We start from the raw sequence: 13,331 nt of genomic DNA on the forward strand, positions 1-13,331 counted from the left end.
ATTACATTCATAAGGTTTCTCTCCAGTGTGGATTCTCTGATGTACAGATAGTTTAGATTTCACTCTGAAAGCCTTTCCACAATGATTACATTCATAAGGTTTCTCTCCAGTGTGGATTCTCTGATGTACAGTAAAACTGGACCTCTGTTGGAAAGCCTTTCCACACTGATTACATTCATAAGGTTTCTCTCCAGTGTGCATTCTCTGATGTACAACAAGTTTACATTTCTGTCTGAAAGCCTTTCCACATTGATTACATCCATAAAGGTTCTCTCTAGTGTGGATTCTCTGATGTACAGTTAGTTTGGATTTCAGTCTGAAAGCCTTTCCACACTGACTGCACTTATAATTTTCCTCTCCACTGTGTATTCTCTGATGGATAAGGAAGGATGACCGTTCACTAAATGCTTCATCACGTTGCGGACACTCATATGGTTGCTCTTTAGTCTGAATTTTTTCATGGTTAATAAAGGATGACTGTTGACTCAAGTCCTTCCCATAATGATGACAATCATATGGTTTCTCTCCTATGTGGACTCTGAGAAATACAGCACAGAGTTCTCTCCCAGTGACCTCACAGTCACCATCACTTCTGATAGTCTTCTCATGATTTTCATTCACAAAAATGATTGGCTTTTCAGAAGTCTCCTGCATTTTAGGTCTAATCTCTCCTTCTGCTAGAAAAAAAGATAATAAAATATATATACAGAGAAACACGGACACAAAATATATAATTATAATCCCTCCCCTACTTGGGGATAAAGTAAACTAACTGATCTACTTCCTACTTCCCCAGGCTAAGAAAAAATTCTTCAAAGTTCAATGGACAGAATCAATCATTTTAAAATGCCATTAGTTTACATCTGCAGGACAACTTGATTTATAAAGACCTTCAAACACATTGGATCATCAGGAACACCAGTGACAATACCAGGAACAACATTCTCATTATATTCACAAGTCAGGCCATGAGCTTAGAATGGCTGAGTGACCTGACCAACCTCTGAGTAGCTGAGACTACAAATCCAACTCTGCAAGTGGGCATGCTCTGTCCATGGCACTAGAGGGCCTTTCTCCATCAAACTTTCTTTTCTTTTGCTATTAAGAAAATTTATTTTATTATAGCATGTTGACTTCTTCGCTTCTCTTTGGGTCTTCCTATTCCCTGACACACAATGGTATTAAAAAGAGGCCAATTAATAATCCTATGATGGGCTCTAAGTGTTCAGATGAAAAGAAGCATCAATCAATGAGGAAAACTTCATCATCACCTTAAAGAAATTGCCAAAGTCAACCCCAACCTTGAGCAAGCACCAGGCTGATCAGTCAGCAGTCAGGAACTCTGGGCAAGAGCTTCCAACAGCAACAAGATTATGGCTGCAGGAAGGCTCATGTGATGGTTAGATTTTTGTAGCAATAAAGTATTTTTGAATTAAGGCATGCACATTGATATTTCAGAAACAATAATATTATATAATTAATAGACACCAGAGTAGTGTAAACTGAACATTAATATGCATTGGGAAAGAAATAAAAATTCATTTGACTTGCTTTATTGCTCTCTTTAATTTAGTTGTGTGCTCTGGAACAGAACCTGCAATATCTCTGAGGAATGTCTGAGTTTTTATCATTCTTCTTATGATTTTGACTCTTTCCTCCCTAATTCTCCTCTCTTTCTTTGTTAAACCATTATTAGCCTCATTCCTTGAGTTCCAATATATCCTACAGAAGAAAATTTCTTTCCATTCCCAAATACTCTATTTTCTATAAATCAGCTAAGACCAATGTTCCCAATCTATTGCTTCTACTCAAACCATCTCCATGTTTTTATGCCAGATTGGGAGCTCCTTGAGAGCAGGCACTCATTTGTCCCTTCCAAAACCTGAGCTGAGAGCCTAGAAAACTAGAGTTGCTTAATCCATGCATCCTGAGTGACTGACTGGGCCCAGGGCTGACACCAGGCCCAGCCTCTACCACAATCCCACTACTCTAGTCACTCACCTGGCAAATGCATGTTCTGGCCCCAGCTCTGTTTCTGGCTCTTGCACTATAACCCCTATAGGGAGTGACCTTTGTCAGGTTCAAATCCTGCTGGGACCCGACCAGACCCAGAGTGAAGATCACAGAGACTTCTTTTCTAGTCCCTGAAGCATCACATGCTATGGGACACCTGGGAGGTTTTACTTTCTATTTCCTGAAACTAAGTGTACCTGTCACCTCAAAGAATCTGGGCAATGATTCTCAAAGAAAGGGCCCAAGATGGAGCCTCAGAAAACAGGGGAGGGGTACAGGTTCATGATTTATGTGATGCCTAATCTTGGGTCAACTGTAAGTAAGGCAGCAACCTTTGCTACTCCTGAGATGCTTCTGAATGAAGAGACAGAAAACCATAAAGCCAGGCTGTCTGGTCCACAGCACATTGGGGTTGTATAATCCCACAGTAGCAGGGCTATCCTTTGATTCCTCCCTAACTGTCTCCCTTGGGGCAACTAGGAAGTAGAGTGGATAGAGCAAAGCTCAGGAAGACTTGAGTTCAAATCCAGCCTCAGACCCTTACTTGCTGTGTCATCCTCAGTAAGTCACTTAGATTTCTTGGCCTCAGTTTCCTCATCTGCACAATGATGCAGAAAAGTTAAAGGAAAACCACTTCAGTATCTTGCAAAAAAAACCCAGCTGGGATCATGAAGAGGCAGAAGCGACTGAAATGACTGAACAACAGCACGACTGCCTCCCTAGCAAAATGATCACATGTAAACCCTCCCTGGGCAGTTAATCACCTGCCTCTTCACCGTCTGCCCTCCTCCTCCTCCTCCCCTTCTCATTTTCTTTCATCTCATTTTCCCCCCAAACATGCTGTACTTCAGGGGTGCAGGCCTCCTTCTGTCCGGTGACCAGGACACACCACCTCCCAACTCTGGGGACGTTCTGTGCCAGCCCCATGCCTGGAATGCTTGTGCTGGCTTCCCTGAAGCCCCAGCCAGAGCCCACCTTCCACAATACGCCTTTCTAGTCCTTCTTAGTCTTAGGGCCTGCCCTCTCACAGTGAGCTCCCCTATGTCCAGTCTAAAACAGGTTTCCACACTGTTGTTGGCATGTTGTCTGCTCCCCAAGGATGTGGACTACAGGAGAGCAGGGGATGTTCCTTGTTTCTCCTTGTATCCTTGGTGCTTATCAGAAGGTCTGGCACAGAGCAGGCCCTTAATAAATTCTCACTCACTTGAACAAGATCTAAGAAAGAGCCCATATTGGAAAGCCTAACCCCTTTTGCTCTTTCAGCAGAGTTCCTGTCCCCAAATTCCAAACAATGACTTTATATGGGATCACAGACTTATCACTGAAAGGGCATTGAAAGTCCATGGTGTCCAGATCCTTCATTTTACAGATGGGGAAACTGAGGTTCATTAGGTCAATGACTTGTTTAGGATTCCACTTCCAAAAAGTGTCTCAAAAATATTTCCAAGTCTGGTCTTTTTGCCCCCAAATGTAGAACTTGCTTCAGCCCCACACCTGGAAGCCTCTTGTCATCACAGCTTTCATAGACCTGTTTTCACCAGACTCACCTGGATTCCAGCTCCTCAGGATTTCTTGCTCCAGCAGCCATGGGCCTTCCCTTTGCTCAAAATGAGAGATCAGATCTTTTCTGGGAACTGGCAGCCCTGGGCATGCGGATTCAGGGATAAGGATGAAGAAAACTTGTCATTTAGGTCTCTTTAGGGAAAAGAGTGTGCATGTAATGCTACTCCATTCTGAGAATCCCTCCATCATGTTAGCACAGATCTGCCTTATTCTTCCATTAAGGCTTCTAAAGTCAGTAACCCAAACTAGGATGGGCCAAATGAGCCTTGAGCTCCTGAAAATCAGACCCTGCTTAATCAGCTTTGGCCCTGTCACCTCCCCTGCTCCTCCCTCCCTCACCTATAAAAACCTTGGAATTATACAATGTGACTTTGCCCCTTCTAGTGAGGTTCTCCTGCTGGGGATCTCAGTGACCCTCACATAGTCCAAATTCTGATTCGGGGCCACTCTGTTACTCCTGTCAGTGACAGGGGCTAGCAAGCAAGGAGTACAGCATCGTGCACAGAAGTTCTGAAGCAAAGTTTCCATAACATGTATTTTGGGAGCTTTGGAGAGAGATGGGGAGAAGACCATGGAGACAAAATGGAATAAAAAAAAAAAACTAGACACTGTGCCCCTTCTTCATAGGATGAGGGACTCATTGCATAGTATCCATTATCTAGAAATTAGAGGCAGCTGGTAGTGCGGTGGTGAGAGCCCTGGGCCTAAAGCCAGGAATGCCAGGGTTTAAATCCAGACTCAGACAGTTACTAGCTGTGTCCTCCTGAACAACTCAAGTAACCTCTGTTTGCTTCACTTTTCTCAAATATCAAATGGGGATAATAATATCACATGATGACATCATATTGTAAAGAAAGCACTGAGCACAAGAACTGGTGAAAAGCAGTTGAACAGTAATGCTTATTTCTTTCCTTCCTTTCCCACCATCCAGGCTGGAATTTGGGAAAATGTAAAGGAAGAAGGAGGACAAATGTGCCCTACCACGTATAGCTGGGAGCTACAAACTGAGGCTCCTCACAAAGAAGAATGCCCTATGTACTTGGCCCATCCCAAAGAGGAAGGGGTGCAGGAAAAAGCTTCCTGAGCAGTTGTCAGAGATTTGGCAGACAAAATTCATATCCAGGGACAGACTGGACTACATCATGTGGGAAGACTTCCACATCTGAAATTCTTCAACTCTGATCTCATCTGGGACTTCAAGCTACCTAGAATTGGCAAGAGACAGCTTCAGGGGCAACCAGGCAACCTCCTGGTTCTCTTCACACAATCTATGGAGCTTTTATAGGAAAATGTGGCAGCAGGAGGACCCTGTCTCTGGGACACAGGAGACCAGCACTTTTCCCTTGCTAGTAACTGATAAATGCTCCACAACCAGAACACTCATGAATGAAGATATTCCCTGTGATACTAGATTTAGAGGGAACAGAGGAAGTGTCCTTACCCACGGAGAGCAGGTTCTGGGCATTCTCCAGCATGACCTCCTTGTGCAACTCCTTCTGAAGAGGGTCCAAGAGGCCCCACTCCTCTGGGGTGAAGTCCACAGCCACATCTTTGAACGTCACCAACTCCTACATCACCAAATGTCACAACATTTAGACTTAAAGGAGACTCCAGATTTCTTGTAGTCTAACCTTCCTCAAGTGAGAGGAGAAAGCTGAAGCACAGAAATGGGATTTACTCAGTGCTTGTACCATTCATGAGTGTCAGAGTCAACACTTGAAACCATGGTCAATAAGAGGCCAATGAATGTTCAGGAAAGCATTTGACATGGTGAGCTGGAATAAAGTTTAAAGGGTCTTACTATGGGATGTGCCTCCCTGTGGAGTGTGTGTGAAAGGATGCATTGGAAGTGTGAGGGAGGAGGATCTGGGGATGAGAAAGAGAGAAGAGGATGGGAATTCCTTCCTTCTCAGATTTTGTGGGGAGTTTGTGAGAAGATCACAGGCACAGGGTATTCTGGTAAGGGAAAGGAATGTCTGTGTGATCATAGGAAAGAGAAAGAAAAGATCTACTTGACTTCTTGAGAAGCTGAAACCAAGTCTTCTGTAGATGTAAGACAGAAAGGATTCATAAGACACAGTAATTACCATCAGGACTGAGCTGAGGGACATGAGACTTTCCAGCCAAGTGAAGCAGAATTAGCTGTTGTCACTTTGAGGGCTTGAGGCTGCCCTGGTGTGATGGGCCAGGGCCAGACATCTCATGCCTTTGCTTGATGATGACTTTCATCCTGCAATAGCATGTATGTCTTTATTATAATATTTAGTTTCATGGCTGGTCATTTGTGTTGTTCTTTGTGCTCAAAGAGGACCAAATGACATCCCTATGTCAGGGTCAAGGTGTGTCTGACCAGGGATGATCAGACTAAGGGCCCAAAAGGCCCTATCAGAGCTCGGGCACAAAAAGTGCATGTGAACGTCTGGGGTGGAGATGACTCTCAATATGCACATCTTCCCATTCTTATGAGTTACTGCAATTCTGCTTTGCTCACATGGCACAGCACATTCTCTGAGATGGGCACACCATGCGGAGTCGACCTTTGACAGTGTCTCCCATGTGTCACCACTGATTATAGAAAATTATATAGAAAAAATCAAGTTGATCTTTTTTTTCTCTTTTCTATAATGTCTCACTCACTCTCTTCAGAGAGACTTTGGAAATTTCCTTTAATCGCTTCTTCTAACTATCATGTGAGAGACTTCCTTGCATGCTGTCTCCATAAAACAGTGTTTATGCAAACATCATTTTGGCATCTAAACAACATGGTCAGCCCAATGGAATTTGTGCTCTACCAGTAAGAAAAGGAAAATGGCAGAAATGATCTCACATAAAAGAGGCAGAGATGAGCAATTCCATTGAAGGGGAAGATGGCGGAGATGATAAGAGAGGGCTTGATCCTTACTCTTATCCAAATTGACTCAAAGACGGAATAATGTACATGCTCAATTGGCTATAGAAATCTATCTCATCCTATACAGAAATTAAAAGGGACAGGGATGAGGTATGGGGACGAACAGAAGAAAGGACAGGTTGGTGGAGGTATTGGTGATAAATAAATCACTGTTGAAGACAGATAACATAAAAAGTGAGACAGAGGGGATAACCAAGGGGAAAATGTGACAGAGGTGAAATATACAGCTATTTATCATAAGTATAAAAATGAATTTAATGACCTTACCCATAAAGAGGAGTGGATAGCAGAATGAGTTAAAAACCAGAATCCTACAATATGCAGTTTACAGAAATATACTGGAAGCAGAGATATACACAGAATAAAGGTAAGGGCCTGGAGCAGATACATACAGGCACCAAATGGTACGGCATCTAAGTTGGAAAGGACAACTTAAATGAGTCATACAAGGAAATCGACAATAAACAGTACTAGTGGGGGGACCGCAACATTCCCCTCTCAGAATTAGATTAATCTAACTAAAAAATAAGAAAGATGTTAAGGACATTAATAAATTTTAGAAAACTTTGATTGTTGGGCCTTTGGAAAAAGAAATAAATTATTTTTCTCAGCAGTACATGGCATTCATACACAAATTGCCCTTGGATTACAGCATAAAACACTTACCATTAAATGCAGAGAAGCAGAAATATAAAATGAATTCCATTCATATCATAATAAAATAAAAATTACATTTAATGGAAGGCAGTGAAAAGATTGATGAAAAACAACACTACTCCAAAAGAATAAATGCATCAAAGAACAAATCAAAGATACAGTAATTCCTTTAAGGTAATGAAACCAATGACACACCACAGCAACATTTATGGGATGCAGTGAAAGCTGTCCTTGGGGGAAAATTTATATATCCAAACAGTTACATCAATCAAATAAAGAAAGACTTGATCAATAAATAGGACATGCTTCTAAAAAAATAAGAAAAAGAACAAATTAAAAGCTCCCAATTAAACACCAAAATGAAATTTCTGAAAATCAAAAAAGAGATTAATAACATTAAAAGCAAGAAAACCATTGAACAATAAAAGTAGTAGCTGGTTTTATGAAAAAGGCCAACAAAACAGATGAACCATTGGTTCAGAAGATTTAAAAAAAAAATTCCTGGTATCAAAAGGGAAAGGAATTAAAAAAAAATTACAAGGATCATTAGGATCTAATTTGTCCAAGTATATGTCAAGATATCTGATAATCAATCTGAAATGGATGAATATTTACACAAATAGAAACTGCCCAGATTAGCAGAAGAGGAAATAGAATATTTAAATTACCCAATCTCAGAAAAATGTAATTTAACAAGCCATCAATTGACTCCCTAAGAAAAAATGTCTAGGATTAGATAGATTCCAAGATAATTTTCCCAAAGAGGTAAAAAAATACATCAGTTTCAGTGTGGCTAGGTGGCACAGTGAATAGAGCACTGGCCCTGGAGTCAGGAGGACCTGAGTTCAAATCCGATCTCAGACACTTGACACACTTACGAGCCCTGTGAACTTGGGCAAGACACTTTACCCCAATTGCCCTCCAAAAACAAACAAACGAAAATCAGTTCCAAAACTACATGAAGTATTTGGAAAAAAGAAGACATGGAATGATTTCTTCTATCAAACAAATATGTTGCTGAGAAGTAAACCAGGAAGTGTAAAATCAGAGAGGGAAAATAAATACAGTGAAAGTGCTCTCGAATACAGATAGAACCTTTTTAAACATAATACCAGAAAGGAGAAAACAAAAATAAAAATCAGAAGAACCGTACACTGTGACTAGGTGAGATTTATACCAGAAATGGGGCATTGCTTTGGTGTTAGGAAAACCATCAACAAAATTACCACACATAATATATAATATAACCCAAAGAAATCATATGATCATCTCAACAGATGAAGAAAAAGTCATTGACAAAATACAAAACCCATTCCTCTTAAAAGCACTAGAGCATAGGTAAAAAAGAGAACTTGTTATATACAACAATAAATAAGACCTATATAGAATTGTCAACAAGCATTATCTGTAATGGGGATAACTTAGAAAACTTCCCAAACAGATCAGAGGTGGGGCAATGTTGCCCAGTATCGCCACTATTAGTCCCTATTTTAGTAGAAATGCTAGTTAGAGCAAGGAGAGGAAAGAAAACAGAAATGGAAGGAATTAGAATAAGCAGTGAGAAAACAAACTTCTCACTATTTGTAGATATGATCCTATGCTTGGAGAATACAAGAGAATCAATGAAAAACTACTTAAAGTAATTAACAAGTGAAAAGAAAATTCTTCCTAAATTATCTCTGCATTCAGGGCTACACAAATCTCTGATCTTTTCGGACAAAACCAGTTAGGAAAACTAGAAAACAGAATGGCAGAAATTGAGGAAGCATGTAATAGTTTACCTGTCACATCTATGGATAAAGAAAGAACTTACTACCAACAAAAGATAGGATGCATTACTAGATTAGAAATGGATCATTTTGATGCTATTAAATTAAAAAGTTTTTTACCAAAACAAAGTCAACACAAGGAATATTAGAAGGAAAGCAGACAACTGAAAAAAATTACAGCAAAATCTCTGATAAAGGCCTCATTTCTCAACTGTATAGAGAACTAAGTCAAAGTTATAGGAATACAAGCCAAGACCCAATTGATAAATGGTCTGAGAACAAAAACAGGTAGGGTCAAGGTGGAAAAAAAATCAAAGCTAGTTATAGCGCTATGAAAATGATCTAAATTCATATTGATTGGAGAAATACAAATTAAAACAACTCTGAGGTACCACTTCACCCCTATTAACTTGTCTAATAAAGCAGAGAAGGAATATGATAAAGATTGGAGGGAAGTAGAAAAATTGGGACACTAATATACTATTGGTGGAATTGTGAATTGATCCAACAATTCTGGAGAGCAATGTAGAAGTATACTGAGAGGGCCATAAAACTCTGCATGCTCTCTTACCTAACAATAACACAACCAAGTCAGTATCCCAAAAATAGGTTTTTTTAAGGGACAAGAACCAGTTTATAGAATGGTATTCAGTATAGTTGTTTTTGTGTGACAAAGGACTAGAAATTGAGGAGATGCCCACTAATGGGGACGTCTTCACAGCTGGGGTGTATGATTGCAATGGAATGTGATTGTGCTGTAAAAAATGACAAATGGGATGACTTCAGATACACCTAGAAAGACGTATATAAACTGATACAGAGTGAAATGAGTAGAAGCAGGAAACATTGTACACAGTAACAGCAACATTATCATTTCAGAGTGGCTATGTGGCTCAGTGAGTAAAAGGGCAGGCACTGGAATCAGGAGGACCTGAGTTCAGTTCTGGCCTCAGATACTTCACACACACACACACACACACACACACACAGACACACACACACACACACACACAACTAGCCATGTAACCTCGGGTAAGTTACTTAACCCCAACTGCCCTCCAAAAGGCAAAAAAAAAACCATGATCTTTTCAATAACAGTGAATACCTTAGCTATTCTCACAGTACCCATGATTTAAGACTCTCTCAAAGGACTCAGGATGAAAAATGCTATCTCCAACCATGGAAAGTACTGAGAATGAACAGTGACTTAAAGCCTGACATTTTTCACTTTCTTTCTTTTTGGTTCAAGTTGTTTTTTTCTTCACAAAATGACTAATATGGAAACACTTTACATGATTGCAGATGTATTCTATTTCTGACTGCTTACACACTGTGGGAAGGGCAAGAGGAAGGAGGCAGGAGGAGACCCAGAAATTCAAATTTTAGGGGGAAAAATGAATGTTAAAAAGGTTTTATATGTCATTGGGGAAAAATGAAATATTATTTTGAAAAAGACTACTATCCAATGGCAGCTAGGTTGCCAGTAGAGAAAGCACCAAGTCAGCAGTGAGGAGGACCCGAGTTTTGTTGAACCTCTGACACTTACCAACAATGTGACCCTGGGGAAGTCACTTAAACCTGTTTGCCTCAGCTCCTGGGGAAGGAAATGATAAACCACTCTAATATCTGTACCAAGAAAATCCCAAGGAATATCACCAAGACTTAGACCTGACTTAAACAGTTAAAAAAGAACAACAAATAGCTATTCCCCAGTAGATAAATGATCAAAGGATATGAACAAAGAATTCTCAAAAGAACTGCCAAGTTTTCCCAACCACCGGAAAAAATGCCCCAAACCATGAATACAAGCAAACCAAAACAACACTGAGGCTTCACCTCATACTCTGCCAAATTGAGAAAAATGACCAAAAATGGCAGCAGTCAGTGCTGGAGGGGTTGTGGGAAGATGGGCACATAAGACAATGCTGGGGGAACTAGAAAATGGTGAAAGATCATGAAGGTCTGAGTTCAAATCCAGCCTCAGACACTTATAAGTTGTGTGACCTGGTAAATCACAAAGACTTACTCTGTCCTAACTCTGTTTGCCTCAGTTTCTTGACCTCAGTATCTTAAAATAAGGATGATAAGAACACCTTCCCATACAGGGCTGCTGTGAAGATGGTCATAAGTAGATGTGGGGGGAAAGTAAGTCATTCCATTTTGTCTTTGCCTTTGTGCCTGATGCCTCTGTGACAAAAACTGAGTGTCTCCTTCTGTATCTCCCTTTTCCTCTGCTGGAAAAGAAAACTCCCAGGTCTTTGAACCGTTCCACAAACCCAGCCCTTTCCCTATATCCTCTCTGACAACGAAAGGCCCTTCACAAATGCTAATACACTAACAGCTAAAGAAGGAACTCTTTTCTTTGGCCTGGTTGAAATAGCTCTGCTGAGGGCCTTTAAACCTCACTTTAAACTTTTGAGTGTGACCCAGAAGCCAACTTAACCTGTTTTCTTGAGTTGCCATATTTTCCAGAAACACTGGACCAGAGTCCACAGGAGACAGGATCCCTGCATCCCAACCCAGGCCATAATATTTGCTCCTTTCAACCCTCTCAGCCCTCTCAGTGTAGCCTTAAGAGCTAAACCACCTACAAAACACGAAGGGTCAGTGTGCACCAGACAGATAAATTGTTTGTGCACTTCAGACCCTGGAGGACCAGCAGAGTATCCTGTCTTCAAGGTCTGGCAGGGAGAGCTTGGCCAAAGAGGTAAAGGGGAGGGGGGGAGCAGTTCTATAGATGTGGGGGGAGAGGTGCTAGGCATGGATACAGGGAGCAAAGAGAAGACCCCTACAAGGCAGAGGAATGAGAGAAGTGGTTGTCCTTGTGCCTCAGGGATCAGGAGGAAGCCTTAAAAAAAGCACATAGTAGGGCAGCAATTGGATGGGGGAGTGGGGGTAGTTAGTGCTTGTGATGCCAAAATTCCAAGAATCAGTTCAAAACACAGAAGGAGAGAGCAGGGCAGTGTTGTTACTACTATTTTCAATTTCCTATTTTACTAAAGAAATAATCCTCTGGTAGGGGACAGCCAGCCGCACAGACAATCCTCTAGGTCTATGGAAATGGCCTTTTTGGCTGATGTTAGTCCAGTCTGAGGACATTGCACTCCCCTGGGCTGGGCGTCTGCAGCTCCCAGGGGCCATTCCCTCTGGCTCCAGGCTCCCTGCTTAGGCCAGGCCTTGGTCCTCTGCAGCCTGAGCTGGGGAGAGAGAAGGATCCCAGAGGGGTCAGAAGGCAGGCCTACAAAGGGATTAACAAAGGTTTAGGTCCTGCCCTCAGGCAGAAAGGGCCTGGGATGACACTAGTCAGAGCCTCAAAGGCTCCTGAATCAGAGATCTCCTTCCAGCTGGTCCTCTGACTTCCCAGCCTCCCCTCTCCCCAACTAAGAGACAGATAGACAGACAATCAGACAGACACACACACATACATACATACATACATACACACACACACACACTATTTAGACAATAGACTGACTGCTTGATCCAGCAGGAAGGAAGCTTAGGAAGGTGGGGGGAGAAGAGGGTTCTGGGATGTAGGTAAAATTTAGGACAAAGAGAATTAAAAGAAGTTTCTGATAACATAACTAGGTGGCAACATATTGAGGCTCTTATCAGGGCAGATTAGAAAGGGATTCAAGAGGGAGCCACCTTTGACTGATAACTTTTGTAAAGAGATGAAAGGCCATTTGGATAGGCCCAGGCCAGCAAAAGGGGGTGTTGCCTCTCAGTCCCTCCCTTATTACTGACCCCTGAGGGCTAACAGGAACAGAGAGATGGGGGTGCCGTGATATCACAACTCAAAAAGACAAGTTCTAGGGACCCCTTAAGCTTCCTCTACATTTGCAATGTTACAAATAGCAGACAGTACCAAGGCAGCAGACTGGTGATGCCTTCCCCATCACTGCCTGACTTATGGACTGGAAAAGGTGCATTTTATAGGCTTGTTCATCTGTATTCCTGTGAGGTTTCTGTGCCCTATTACATGGTCAAGGTGTGTGAAGGTGCCAGGCACAGGTGAGTAATAGGTATACTCCATCCTATTCTCATTCAGATTGCTCCAGGGGTCTATCAGAGCTAATTATTCTTTTCCTTAATCCTACATTCAAATAGGCCTGACAGATCTAAAGGGAAGACTTCTAAATTTGATAAAACAATCAGGACATGTAGATATACATGCTTACATGTGTATGTATGTATGCATGTATGTGTGGATGTATGTACATATGTGTGTGCACAGGTCCCTAAAAGTAGCAGGGTGGCCCCTAGCAGCCCCTAAGACTTTGGGGGGCCTCTCGCAGTCAGGGGTGAATAAGCCAGATATCACGCTCAGGGCTGGGATTCAAAGACAGTCCTTCCCTCTGGTGGAAAGACACAGAGCAGGAAAGGAAGCTGAAGAGGCAGGAGGCTCAGAGGAGCCC

General features: G+C 41.7%; 1 protein-coding gene across 1 annotated transcript in view; it reads right to left on the reverse strand.

Moving 5' to 3' along the window:
* LOC138167978 (zinc finger protein 420-like) overlaps nucleotides 1–12,231 on the reverse strand; it is a 14,535-nt gene extending 2,304 nt beyond the window's left edge. The window contains exons 1-4 of the mRNA XM_069096957.1: nucleotides 12,021–12,231; nucleotides 5,018–5,143; nucleotides 3,561–3,656; nucleotides 1–677 (exon numbers count right to left, since the gene is read on the reverse strand). The exon at nucleotides 1–677 is cut by the window's left edge and continues 2,304 nt beyond it. Of these exons, the coding sequence (XP_068953058.1) occupies nucleotides 1–677; nucleotides 3,561–3,656; nucleotides 5,018–5,143; nucleotides 12,021–12,054 (933 nt within the window). The 5' untranslated portion in view covers nucleotides 12,055–12,231. The remainder of the gene's footprint in view (nucleotides 678–3,560; nucleotides 3,657–5,017; nucleotides 5,144–12,020) is intronic.
* Nucleotides 12,232–13,331: the final 1,100 nt, after the last annotated feature.

The sequence above is a fragment of the Petaurus breviceps genome, unplaced genomic scaffold, assembly GCF_028583685.1.
Source record: "Petaurus breviceps papuanus isolate PSGF00001 unplaced genomic scaffold, PetGlider_PUasm1.0 346, whole genome shotgun sequence".
NCBI classification, from domain to species: Eukaryota; Metazoa; Chordata; class Mammalia; order Diprotodontia; family Petauridae; genus Petaurus; species Petaurus breviceps.